The sequence below is a fragment of the Musa acuminata genome, chromosome BXJ2-8 (genome assembly GCF_036884655.1).
Source record: "Musa acuminata AAA Group cultivar baxijiao chromosome BXJ2-8, Cavendish_Baxijiao_AAA, whole genome shotgun sequence".
NCBI lineage: Eukaryota > Viridiplantae > Streptophyta > Magnoliopsida > Zingiberales > Musaceae > Musa > Musa acuminata.
The window spans coordinates 54,223,707-54,236,204 of record NC_088345.1 but is presented as its reverse complement, the minus strand read 5'-3'; the positions used below and the strand labels follow the sequence as shown (position 1 = coordinate 54,236,204).

The 12,498-nt window shown below is 36.1% G+C and overlaps 1 protein-coding gene across 1 annotated transcript; it reads left to right on the top strand.

Annotated features, from left to right (window-relative positions):
• The first annotated feature begins 849 nt into the window (after positions 1 to 849).
• LOC135620344 (tubulin-folding cofactor B-like) lies at positions 850 to 12,139 on the top strand. Its single transcript, XM_065123251.1, has 8 exons — positions 850 to 1,010; positions 1,095 to 1,246; positions 3,264 to 3,382; positions 3,675 to 3,736; positions 4,211 to 4,252; positions 8,166 to 8,299; positions 10,219 to 10,288; positions 11,793 to 12,139. Exons 1-8 carry the CDS (start codon positions 909 to 911, stop codon positions 11,841 to 11,843), a joined length of 732 nt encoding a protein of 243 aa, XP_064979323.1. The 5' UTR covers positions 850 to 908; the 3' UTR covers positions 11,844 to 12,139.
• Positions 12,140 to 12,498: the final 359 nt, after the last annotated feature.

Here is a 12,498-nt window from a genome sequence, read left to right as displayed (position 1 = left end):
GAAAAACAAAAAAAAAGAAACATAATTCACGGATTCTTAAGAAGAGGTCAGAATTATAAGATAAACCTAAAACTTACCCATTCTAACATTACATCGTCATTTGAATCTAATCCATATATTCTAATAAGAAAAAAAGCATAGTAAAAACGTCATACATATCGTGCTCTAATCGGAATCCGTTTCTTTCGTGGACCGTTCATACATATCTATGCCCAATGAAATCTCAATTTTTAAATCACGATCGAACGGATAACCGTGACGATTAGGGTTCATTATCATCGTCGTTATATATATATATATATATATATATATATATATATATATATATATATAATGGGTTTGACAAAGATTTCTTAGAATTTTTTAAATGTAAAAATACATAATTATCTCACAACTCTTAATGACCCTATGATAAAGCGATATTGACATAAAAAATTCCTTTAGCTCTTTCATCTGTTATTAATTTAAACTTAAGTAGTATTGATTAGTGATTTAGATTTCTTACGTTAACGAACAATTTATACTATTGAATAATAGAAATAATTACGTTAGTAATAGAACCTGATTGATTTCTGACGACATACGGATTCATGGGATCTCCTAAAAAGATCCGACTGGTGATCTATACTCATCATATTAACAAGTCGGTCTTAACATAAACCAATCGGATTTATTCCTCTAGAAATACGAATCTGATTGATTTTTCAGAATCTCTGATATATTTTTTTGGGGACAGTGTTCGGCGGGACCCGCTCCTCCCTCAGTGCTGTCGAGGGCTAACATTAAGAAGAGGCCCAAATGGGCCTTGAATGGGCCATTATTTCATCATTGTTCGGAAAAGGCGGCCCAACAACAACAAGGAAGGAGAGGAAGGGGAAAGGGGGGAGGAAATCCCTGGGTCGGCCACGATGGCTTCTCGGCTGCAGCTGCCGGACGACGACTCGGTGGTCCTCCGCGTCACCCATGCCAACGTCAAGAGCTTCTCCGCAGACGTCCGCTTCTCCCTCGAGGTAGCGGCCCCGTTCTCCCGTCCCACCTTTCTTCTCGGATCTCCCCTACGCCTGATTGCTCTCCCTCGCTCTCGACCTTCTTAGATGACCGTGGAATCCGTAAAGGAGAAGCTGTGGAAGAAGTGCGGCACCGCCGTCGACTCGATGGTCCTCGGGCTCTACGACGATGCCGGATCCAAGGTCTGCGACCTCAGCGACGCGACAAGGCCGTTCGGCTTCTACTCTCCCCAGGACGGGTCAGCCGGTTTACTTTCGTTCTATTTTGCTCCGGATTCATGTTCTTCCCTGGTCCTTTTTTTGTTCGTCGTCTCAGGTTGTCTTTTGGTTTCGCTTCACCACATTGGGATGCTTTGGATCTGATTGCTAATTTGTTGCATGTTCTCGGCTACTGTTATTTCATTGGATGAATCAGGCCTAGGAAGATGGAATGGATCCGCATGCTGATTAGTTCCTTCCCGTACTTGTTGATATCATGTTTCCAACTACTCTTCAAGTTCGATGGAACGGACGAGCACATCGATTGAATGGAACTGCAGGGCAGTTAATTCGCAGTTATTAAGACATGTTTCTTTTCCAAATACCATTCCAGTTAAATGGAGGGAGTAGGCAGACAGTGATTAGATGGAACTGCATTGAAGAATGTAGAAATGATGACTAGAAACAAATGAAAAATCTCTTGTTAACAAAAGCAGAAAGGACAGGTTGAGGGGAAGAGCTGAAAATAGAATGTTGTTCAAACACCCACTGGGTTTTGACTTTTTTATAATAAGTGGTTGAAAATATTGTTCGTACGTCACATCTATTTGGGCTGCTTTCCTTCTTGATCCACATACTAAAATGATCTATGAGATGAAATGATTTGGCATTTCCCTGCAAATGGTAGGTTAGTCAGTCTACTAGTATGCAATGGCAGAACTTGCAATACATCTTTGCAAGGGCCAAACAAAAAACCATTACAATATTGATATATGTGCATTTTTCTCTCAGTATTGTTCCTGTGGATACATAACATGAGGAATTTACATATCTGTTTATCTATCCACAAATAAACAGGATAAAACTCCAAATTGTAAAACTACTATCAAGTGCCTTAATGTGATCTGCTTAGGGTTTTATATAAGTAATTTCAAAAACATAAATTTGACTATGGAAAAGAAGTAATTTCAATAATCTTTTTGCCACTTTATTCAAGTCGACAACAATGGTTCGTGTCATTCTAGTAGAACACAAAAAAAAAGACTTCAATCTAGAAAGACAGAATATGGTAGGTAAAACTTTTCTAGTTGCTATTACTTTTAACTTAAGAATATGAGTATCATAAGTTCTATGAAGTGAGCTTAAAAAATAATCGGGAAATTAATACAAAAGGAAAAACCAAAATTTCAAATGAGATTTTTATTCTTTATATACATTTTACCTTTCGAGCATTATGACAATTTGAAAATTTTAGTTGACTTACAAAACTTGGCTAGGTTACTATAGCATTTTTCATACACAGGTCAATCGCCATGAAGATCCACCCTGACCACTACAATCGATTTTTTAAGCAACTCATTACTAAACATATACAGTCTGAATTATGCTTTAAACTTCATCATGGGAAGTGCTAAGACAGAGTTGCATGCATGATTGAGCTTTGTCCTAATGATATTTCTTGTGCTCGTTAATCCCCTGTGTAGATCGTGCAGGAAGATTGTCAGATGGGCCTATGGAGAAAATGACTTGATGGTTGTTTGTGTGATGCAACACTTTCAGCATTCTGATTGTCTTCTTGAAATATGATGATTCAATGAATTGGAGGACAAAAGTTAACATTTCTCCAATGTTTTCGTTCATGATAACCAATTGCCTAATATGTGTAGCTGACTAGAAGAAGCTTTAGGTGTTTGCCAATATTAGTGATTATTGGTTACCTGAAAAGATGTGAACCACTGAAAGAGTTCAGTAGAGAAGATTTTGAAACGTCATTCTTTAAAGTATGGGTTACCACTACTTCGTGTTTTGATATTTTTATGTTATAATCTGGTATTGTTATGTAGTGCTTCGTAGTTTTGTCCATTCCTTTCTTCTACTGAAGCATCTTGCCTGCTAATTGACTTTTGACAGGCTTGTTTATTAAAGAATTGGTGATATCTGAGATAACCAATTATTCGTTCATTTTCATTTTATCTAGCAGTTGTAGATCTTTTTTAATGGAAGAATCTACTTGTCCTACAACTATTGCTTAACTGGATTATACTTGATAATTTTAAGGTACCGCTTGCACATTATTGATCTTGATCCGTCTTCAGTAACTTCTGGTGGCTGGTTGGAAGACACTTCGTTGGTCGAGAAATATACAATATCTGAAGACGCATATAATAAACTTGATAGTAAGTTCCTTGACAAATTAGTTTTCATATTGGAAGACTGCTCATAGCTCTTTAACCTGTATATGCTGTTTCTCATGCTTGTGTTGTTCCTATATTGGTACTGTCTGGCATGAATCTGATGGATTTACATTGTATCAGCCAGTTTCTGCCTTTCTGGAGTCTTTAATGTTTTAGTAAATGCTTATGCCATCTATTGCTTCTTGAAAATTGTACGTTGATATTTTAACTTATAATTACTCAGCAATGTCATTGCCATCATAACCTTTGTATATTATTTCTTTGTCTATTTAAGACAATTTCAGGAAGTTTAAAGAAAAGATGGTATCTCAAAATCCGATGGCAAAAGAAAATAAGGTGAATTTTGTGGGCTTTCTTTATTTCCTTTGGTACCTGATTATTCTGTTAAGAGTTTCTTAACTCATGTTGCTCTTTAGTCTAACCTGAAAGGCTACACATTCAAATATCACCCAGTCATCATATTTTTTCCCTTTCTATACTTTATGTTCTTGTTTGATCTTCTGCAGCCTTACATGCATAAAAGTCTTATTGTTTTGTGCCTCATTGTTTATTGTCTTGTCTTGAGTGGATATTTGTTTAACCTAAAAGCTTCATATTCAACTATTTGAACTTAAAAATCATATACATCACCACTCATCATATTTTGTATTTCTCTCTATATTTTATGTTTTTGTTTAATCATGTTGTGCTTTACAAACATAAAAATGTTGTTTTGTAGTCTCTTATTTTTTTGTTAGCTTGGCTTGAATATATATTTTGTTTATGTGCAACATATGCCTTCTGTTAACCTGCAGTTTGTTTTTGTCTCAGCTATCGGAGAATTACATGGAAGATCTTTGTGCGAATATCAAGGTCAGTAGATATTACGTTTCTTCAGGAACTGTATAACATATAAGTGCATACATTACGATTGCTGCCAATGGATTGTTGCAAGTCTTATGAAGTGAATGCAAGAAAACCATAGTCGCCTTGTATCTCATTGTTAGATGTCACATAAGTTGATCCTTGTGCTTCCTGATTATAATTTCTTTTTGATGTAACTATAGTGTGATCAAAATTGTGCAGCTTCAAAATTTTCGTAAGTGTTATTATGGTCCACTTTTTGTTTCCAAGAAAGAAAAGACACTATTAATTTAAAAGTGTTTTACAAATCAATGCACCTTAGAGGACAAAATAGACATAAAAAAGGAGGCGAGTTGGTCCTCCAAACCTGATCCACCCCAAAATTTTTAACATGTACAGTCAGGTGATGAGCACTCATATTTCGCTCTCTATACGCATGGGAAATCTGTACATCCAAAAAACAAGATAATATCAAGGTTTAAAATTTCGATCCGTACCGGTGTATCGAGCCCTACTCGGTACGGTATGTACTGAGGTGTATTGACGGTATGCCTAGTGCAAACTTCGTGCCAAGTGCTCTCATAAAACTACGAATTCCATCCTGACTCATGCTACTAGTTCGGCTTAACTAAGAAGGGGCAATTGGCTGTCTTATGCTGGCCGACCTGTGGATTCCTTATGGCACAGATCCACTGCCGCCGCCATGCTCCCATTGTGAGTTAGGTCATTGATGCCTCATTGCTTCCTTATAAATATATTGATGCTCCAGTGATGCACGAATACCAGCTCTGAGATCTGGGTCTATTTCATCGCCACGACCTTCATAGGCGTCATAAATTGGTTCTTGCGTAGTCCTACAGTATTTTTCCTCAACTCTTGTCTTTTTTTTATTGTATCTTCCTTTTCCTGTTGTAACTTGTTTTGAAATTATTTACGGACCTCCATCAAAACCTTCTTGCATTTTGTAATATTGGGATACCCACCGGCCAAATGCATCTTCTCCCAAGTGATTCCTCCACCCTTGCCGATGTAATCACAATAAATGCATTGTCAATAACGATGATTCCTGTCCATCTTTCGGGCATGATCCTAAACTTTATTATGTGTCTGTTCCTTTGGTGTCATGTTCATACTAAATTTAAATCAAATAAACAAGTTGTGATTACCCCTAATTTAAAATAACAATGTGCGATTATACGTAATATCATAATGAACCTAACAAGATGCATTAAATACATAGAATTGATTTAATATCATTAAATCATCATTAAAACCACTAATCACAGTACTAACATAGTTAATTAAGCCTTAATTAATCATCTTTCACCGCTATAAATATGTCAAACACTCTAATAGGTATTAAAGATATTGAATTGATCCAATATTGAGAAAATTTTGATTAAATCATTATTAAATCACTAATAGCAGCATTAAAAACCTTAATTAAAACCTAATTAAACCTATTATACCATCACAAATATATGATCCAATACTTAATATGCATAAAATATAAAGATTTGACTTATTAAGTGTCTAATTTCAAAAAAATCAATATTAAACATATTGATCACAATATTAAAGACCTTAATTACTCCTTAATTAACACTATTCTACCATCAAAAATATATCCAACAACATATTAGACATTAAATCATACACCACATAAAATAGGCTTAATCATTTCATAAATAAATAAAAATATATAAAAAAAAAACATACATCTTGATTAGAGTGTTTTTCCTTTTAATCCTCCCAAATTAACCTCCTAAGTTTGATCCAATCCATAAATCGTAACTTTGTTGAGTTTAGGAAAAAGAGTTGAAATTCATTTTCTAAGAGAGTGAAAAAGAGTTTGAGAGAGTTTAAGAGATTAAGAAAATGAAATGAGTTGAAAGAGAGCAGAGGAAAGGGTTTTAAAATCATTTTCTAAGCCTTAAACGGTCAAATTGATCATTTGAAATAGGGCAATCTCAGCCCTTGATCGGTAACAGTTGAAATCCGATCATTACCAACCGGTACAAATCCCGTATCGCCCGATACTGGGTCGAGACACCGGTACCGTCCCTAAGAGGGTGGTCCACGTATTGTTATCCTCTCAGACTCGTACATACCGCCCATACCAGGTGGTATGCGTCATAATGCAAACTTGGATGATATTGCTAATTCAGTTCCTTATGCACAAAGAAGGTGATCCCCCCTTGTTTAAAAATTTAACAAGGGAGAGATAATCAGACTCAATGCTCACCCCCTCTCCAAATGTGTCGAGATAATCAAAGTTAACTAAGAAATTGGGTTGTCTACTTTGTCATCATTGCAATCTAGCTGTCATAATGATGCTTTAGTTGATTAGATACCAGTACCTTATGTCTGTCTTTACATTAATCATGAAAAGTTGCAGAAAACTGTGAGTGGGAAGCATATTTTTTTATGCCTAGTTAAAATCCAAGTTACTACAGTTGCTCACCCCCTCTCCAAATGTGTCGAGATCTCATGTTTCTGGATATTTGTGTGAATGCAATCCAAATTGATGAAATCATAATCTGGACCATGAAGGTTGGTGATCCCATGGATGTCACAGCCGAAGAAGGTAAGGAACAACAGTGCCATAGGAGGAGAGGGTAAGTGGATGAGAGGAAAAGAGGATGAAGAAGAGGAGGTTGTATCTCTGTTGTCATTCCGCCACTGTCGCTTTTTCCTACTGATGCAATACCATTTCTAACACCATTCTGCCACATGAGATATGAAGAGAAAACCAGAGACAGCATAAGAGAGGGTTTTCTGGAAACCTGAGTCCTTGTGACCACTTTTGAATCTCGAGTTGGGGCAACTATTCCTACTCTATCCTTAACAGCCTCACCTGCTTATTAGGGAGTATATGTGATTGCCTCGTTAAAGTCCAAGTTACTACAGTTGCCCACCTCTCTACAAATTTGGATTGAGATTTCATGTTCCTGGACATTGAATGTATGCAATCCAAATTGATGAAAGGTCATGATCTAGGTCATAAGTTGGTTATCCCATGGACATTACAGCGGAAGAAGGAAATGAATGGCAGTGCCACAGGAGGAGAAATAAGTGGATGAGAGGATAAGAGAAGGAAGAAGAGGAGGTTGTATCTCTGTTGCTGTTCCACCACTGTGGTTGTTTTTTCACTGATTCAATATCATTGCTAACGCCATTCTGTCATTTGAGACATTAAAAGAAAGCCAGAGTCATCATAAGAGAGCGTTTCCCGGAAACCTGAGTGCCTGCAACCACCATTGAGTCTTGAGTTGGGCCAACTATTCCTACTCTATCCTTAACTGCCTCACCTGCTTAGAGAATCTGGAAAAGGGTGGACTAGCAAGAGGATCCTTTGTTGCCTTTATTGAGCTGGAACAAATGGGACCATTATATTAGTAGATGGAAATAATTGAATTTAAATACTACTAGTTGAAAAAATTATTGGCAAAACCACAAACATCTACATATATAATATATACACGCACCAAGTATCCAACTGAACCACGATATGAAGAAGGTTAACCCTCAGACTGTGTATCAAGCAATGTGCCATGTACCTGTACTCCCAGTGTGTACTATCATGAACCATTATCCAAGTACCATAGATTCAAATATCCAAAAGATTGCAACCACAACAGGTGCATCATGTAAATAGAAAATATTGCAGTAGTAGCAAAGTTAGGACAAATTACTGGAGATGCACCACATAAATAAACCACTTCAAGATATGTTGATGCAAATCTACATTTTCTCTCTGTATCCTCTGACATTATTATGAAGCTGTACATAACAAGAGATTCTCTAGCATGGTGGTATTCTTCATCAAAATCCTCATTAAAAAAAAAAAATGCATTGTCAAACCTGTCTGCTAGTTTGAGTTTAATTATTACGTTGGTTAAGTTCATTGTTTTCTGTGCAGGTAGGGGATAGATGTGAAGTTGAACCTGGGGAGAAGAGGGGAATTGTCAAGTTTGTTGGTAGAGCCGAAGCTTTAGGGCCAGGTTTTTGGGTTGGAATCCAATATGATGAACCTCTAGGGAAACATGATGGCACGTACGTGACTTTTTAATTTTAATCATATGTTATTTTCTGCTGCTTATATTTTGTTTGATTGTTAATATAGGCTTGACCAAATTGATTTTGTGAAGCTTAAATTTTATTTGTAACTCATTTGTCAGCCATTGAGATGCATACAATTAGATCCCATTATGTATATTATGTGCTATTCTCTTTCTAATTATCAATACCTGGCTGAATGGAATTCCATCTTGAATAAACTTTCCAAAATTGCAATTCAGCAATGGAAGACTAGAGTGGCTGATTATAGAGATAGAGTAGCCTTATGAAGTTCGTGGTGAAATGTTTGAATTTTTGGCAACCAATATTTGGGGGGATTCTGGGAATTCTACTTTAAATGGCTTATATTTCTTAATTTGTTTTCATTTTTCATTAGATCAGCATTTCTCTCATCATTATCATAAATCTTATTGGAACTCTAAGAAAACATAAGTCAGTAAACACATGAGTCATTTTCCTTCCTTGGAAGTTGCAATGAATGTATATTGCAAGAGGAGTGGTCCTGATATGTGACCGTGAACATCTCACATGGCTCACATGGTGGTTCAAAGAGGCTGACAGCTTCTGTGTTTTTTGAATAATGTGCATGCTATTTAAGATGTGTGAGTAATGATCTGGTTGATCCTTTCTGTTAATTGCACAAAAAAGAGCTATGATTGCATACACCAGTTTATTAAGAGGTTGATATCATGTTTGATAAAAGATTTCTAAATGAGATAGATGTAACATTATAAATCACTTAGGTTTATATCTCTTTCCATTTTTTCTATGTTGGCTTTCTATACCGAAGTTGACTTAGTTTAGAAACTGTATGATATAACTTATCTAATTCAACAACTTGCTTTTGTAATGGACCAGAACTTGCTAGGTATGCGTGGGTTTTATTTTTAGGCAGGCTTAAGTTAGATGTAGGTGTCCCACAGAAAAAAATCCAAGAAATGTCTGCACATCTGAATTGGTTGACTTGAAATTATTGTGGTAATTCTTATTCCAAATAATCACCACTATCTCATTTTATTGCAAGTTATTTGTTAATAGATAATCAGCATTGTTCACCATCCAAAGTTTTGAATCTGACTTCATCCTTTTTTTCTTTCAAAAATCTGACTTCATCCTTTTTTTCTTTCAAAAATCTGACTTCATTCTTATTCTGATATAATTGTTAAGACAATTGAAAAGTGATTTCTTAATTTACAAATTCAGTCTTTGCTATCTTAATTACCTTTTGATTTCAATAAAGAGGCTGAACCAGGAACTTTCTCATGGAGACATATTGAAGAATCTTTGTAAGAATAACTGGAACACTGTTGCTGTGTTGTATTTTTTTTTACAACCTTGAAATACTATGAAATAGCAACTGTTTATATTATAACAAAAACAATGAAGTTACGAGTCAAAGGAAGTGGTTCTCTCATAAGTCATAAGATCGCTTGGACATTACATGATTGAAAAATGAGAAATTCACATTTTGTAGATTACTGGTGTTTAAAAGTGTTAAACACATATACATTCCAAGGGCGGTGCCCTGTTAACACCTGTTTTATAATCTCCATGCAAAGAGGTATAACGAGGGAATACTTGCCAGTCATGAAATCAGCAGACTAAACTTAAGGTCAGACAAAAAGAGCCCATGGAAAACAGATCAAATCTAACTGGGCTTTGTGCAGCCCTTTTAATTACCTCATGCAGCTTTGTGCCTGATATTGATAGGACAATGTTGTGTTGTTGTGGACACCAAACTAGCATTCTGATTATGTTGTAATATTTTCAAGCAGCTTTTTAAAATTGAACTGCAAGTATCATACATCTTATTTTAAGAAATGTGTTGGGGTTCATGATTAGATTATTTTTTATCATCTGATGTTGGTTGTTTGACCTTCTTTTGGATTCTTCAGGGTGAAAGGTAAACGCTATTTTGACTGCCCTCCACAACATGGTGTTATGCTTAGGCCAGACAAAGTCAAGGTAACCTGTGATATTACTAAAAGAAAATCATGAATGTATGACCTATATATGAATTACTAGTTAAAGACAACATGAATGTATGACCTATATATGAATTACGAATTAAGTCCAGGTTTATTTGGAATGTTATACCCTGTAATTTCATGTCCCTGAATGAAGAAGTTCTGCATAGTCACAGTCAATGGGTCTTGATTGCTAAATGGAGATCTTTCTTCCCCCTTTCCTTCTTGCCAAAGAGGCTTATAAGTTTTTTACATTCCTGAGAGGATGTTGACAATATGCAACTTTTTTGACTGGGGAGGGTTTCTTTTTGTTACCAAGCAGGTTGTTTCTTTGCAACCTGAATAATTAGGTTTGGGTTATGAAAGCTCTCTCTACTTGCAAGGGTAAGACTGCATATGCTGACCCTCCCTGACCTCATTTTGACAGAAGCCCCATTCACCCAGTGGCCCTTTTTGTTATCAAGCAGGGCTACAGTTGTTTGCCAACAGAAATATACAAGCCTCTGAATCAGAGCAGTTACTGTTACGATCAATGGACACTTTAGTGTTGGCATTATCTTCCAATTATCCAGCCCAAAGAATTAGTTAACCTGCAAGGCTTTGACTAAATTATATGATATGCAATTCTTAAAAAATTGATGCCCTTCTTACATACAGTCTCAGGTGCTTTGCACATAGGGTATAATGTGAATGGAATAGTTGATCAGGCAAGTCTAAAGGTGTGTTGATAGGGACCTTTCCAATGGATCTCCATATGTCAAGATGGGGATGGGCTTGGAGTCATGATTAATATGCCTACCTAATTACCTGGGAGATGACAAAAGTTGAAACTCATGTTCTTGTCAGTTGTGTCAATTGTTTTTGCAACTTATTCTTATGTGCCTTTGGTGGTAGTTAGTTTCCTGCCTTCAATTATGGTGTATTCTTTTTATTGTTTCTTTCATCAATTTTTTTGTGTACGTACTTCTAATAATGCTTTTATCTCCTATGTGGTTCTGTTGTTGATTTTAATAAATTCTAAAGTTTGTTTCAAAATAAGTTTTTGTTGGCCTTTGTTGCATTTGATGACATCACATTTATCTTGGCCTTGAATACAGAACAATATTAACTGATTTTGTACAGCCAACACCAAATATCAGCCCAGCTTAAATAACACAGCTACTGTTGTTCTTCAAACTTTAGTTGTCAGAGATCCTGAACTGTCTTATCTTGTAAATGTCGATTGTGCAAATGGGGCAAATGTTGAAAGAAGCAAACATATGAATTTGTGAGCACATATCAACTGATTGATGGTCCTATAGAAAATGGGTAATAATGCGGTAATGTTGTATTCATCTTGTACTATCAAATAAAATCATGCAACTGCATCTCTCTTTCCGATATCTTATTCTTTTCGCTTTGTAAACAACCCTGCCTCTATTTTCTCTTATTTGTAAGTTGATCGAGAAGCATAAGTATTTTCTAGACTAGAACTTCAGCTAATGAAATGTTTACTTGAACAGGTTGGAGACTACCCTGAGAGGGATCCTTTTGAGGAAGATGAAGAGATATAAAGTGGTGGTGAACATTCTTCAGCATCTTCCATTCCCTGTTACAATTGCAACATAATATTTGCATTTGTAGGAACAAAATTCCTGATTTCTTTGAACTTCTTGAGTGATGTTTTCAGTCCTCGAGTCCTTGTATGTGTTTCCCCAGAAGATATCGCCAAGTGAACAAATTAAATCTATGAGCAAGCGATGATGCCGTTTCTGTTGAAGGTTGCATAGTTGTGTTGTCATTACTATTCCTGTGGTTGATTTGTGGCCACTATGATACTTGAAAGTTGGAAAGATCATTGTTTCGAGTATTTTCTTGGTCTGGTTCATTTCAGTTAAGAGTGCATGATTGCTCATAGATGTAATGCTTTAATCCACAGGCATTGTGGCCTGAACTCGCCACTCTATTGGTGCCATGCTTGCTGTAGAAAGCTCGATATCCTACTCCTCTCGTCAACATCGAGTTCGATCAGTTCATGTGTATAACCTTTTTCTAAACCCGAATCATCAGAAACTTCTATTTGGCACATGTTACAAGTTCTTTTTATCTCATGATCGATCAACAAGTTTACTTAGTTCCTTGAGCTTACGAGCTAATCCCAACCACTGCAATAGATTAAGCAGTGAGAGTTCAATGACCAGCCAATACTTGTAAGAATAATATGCACCA

Bases quoted from the DNA above. Each gene is read 5' to 3' on its own strand.
- LOC135620344 (XM_065123251.1), top strand. From the start codon at position 909: ATGGCTTCTCGGCTGCAGCTGCCGGACGACGACTCGGTGGTCCTCCGC. The intron at 1,247-3,263 runs GTCAGCCGGTTT...GATAATTTTAAG, and splicing joins TTCTACTCTCCCCAGGACGG to GTACCGCTTGCACATTATTG. The intron at 4,253-8,165 runs GTCAGTAGATAT...TTTTCTGTGCAG, and splicing joins ATCTTTGTGCGAATATCAAG to GTAGGGGATAGATGTGAAGT.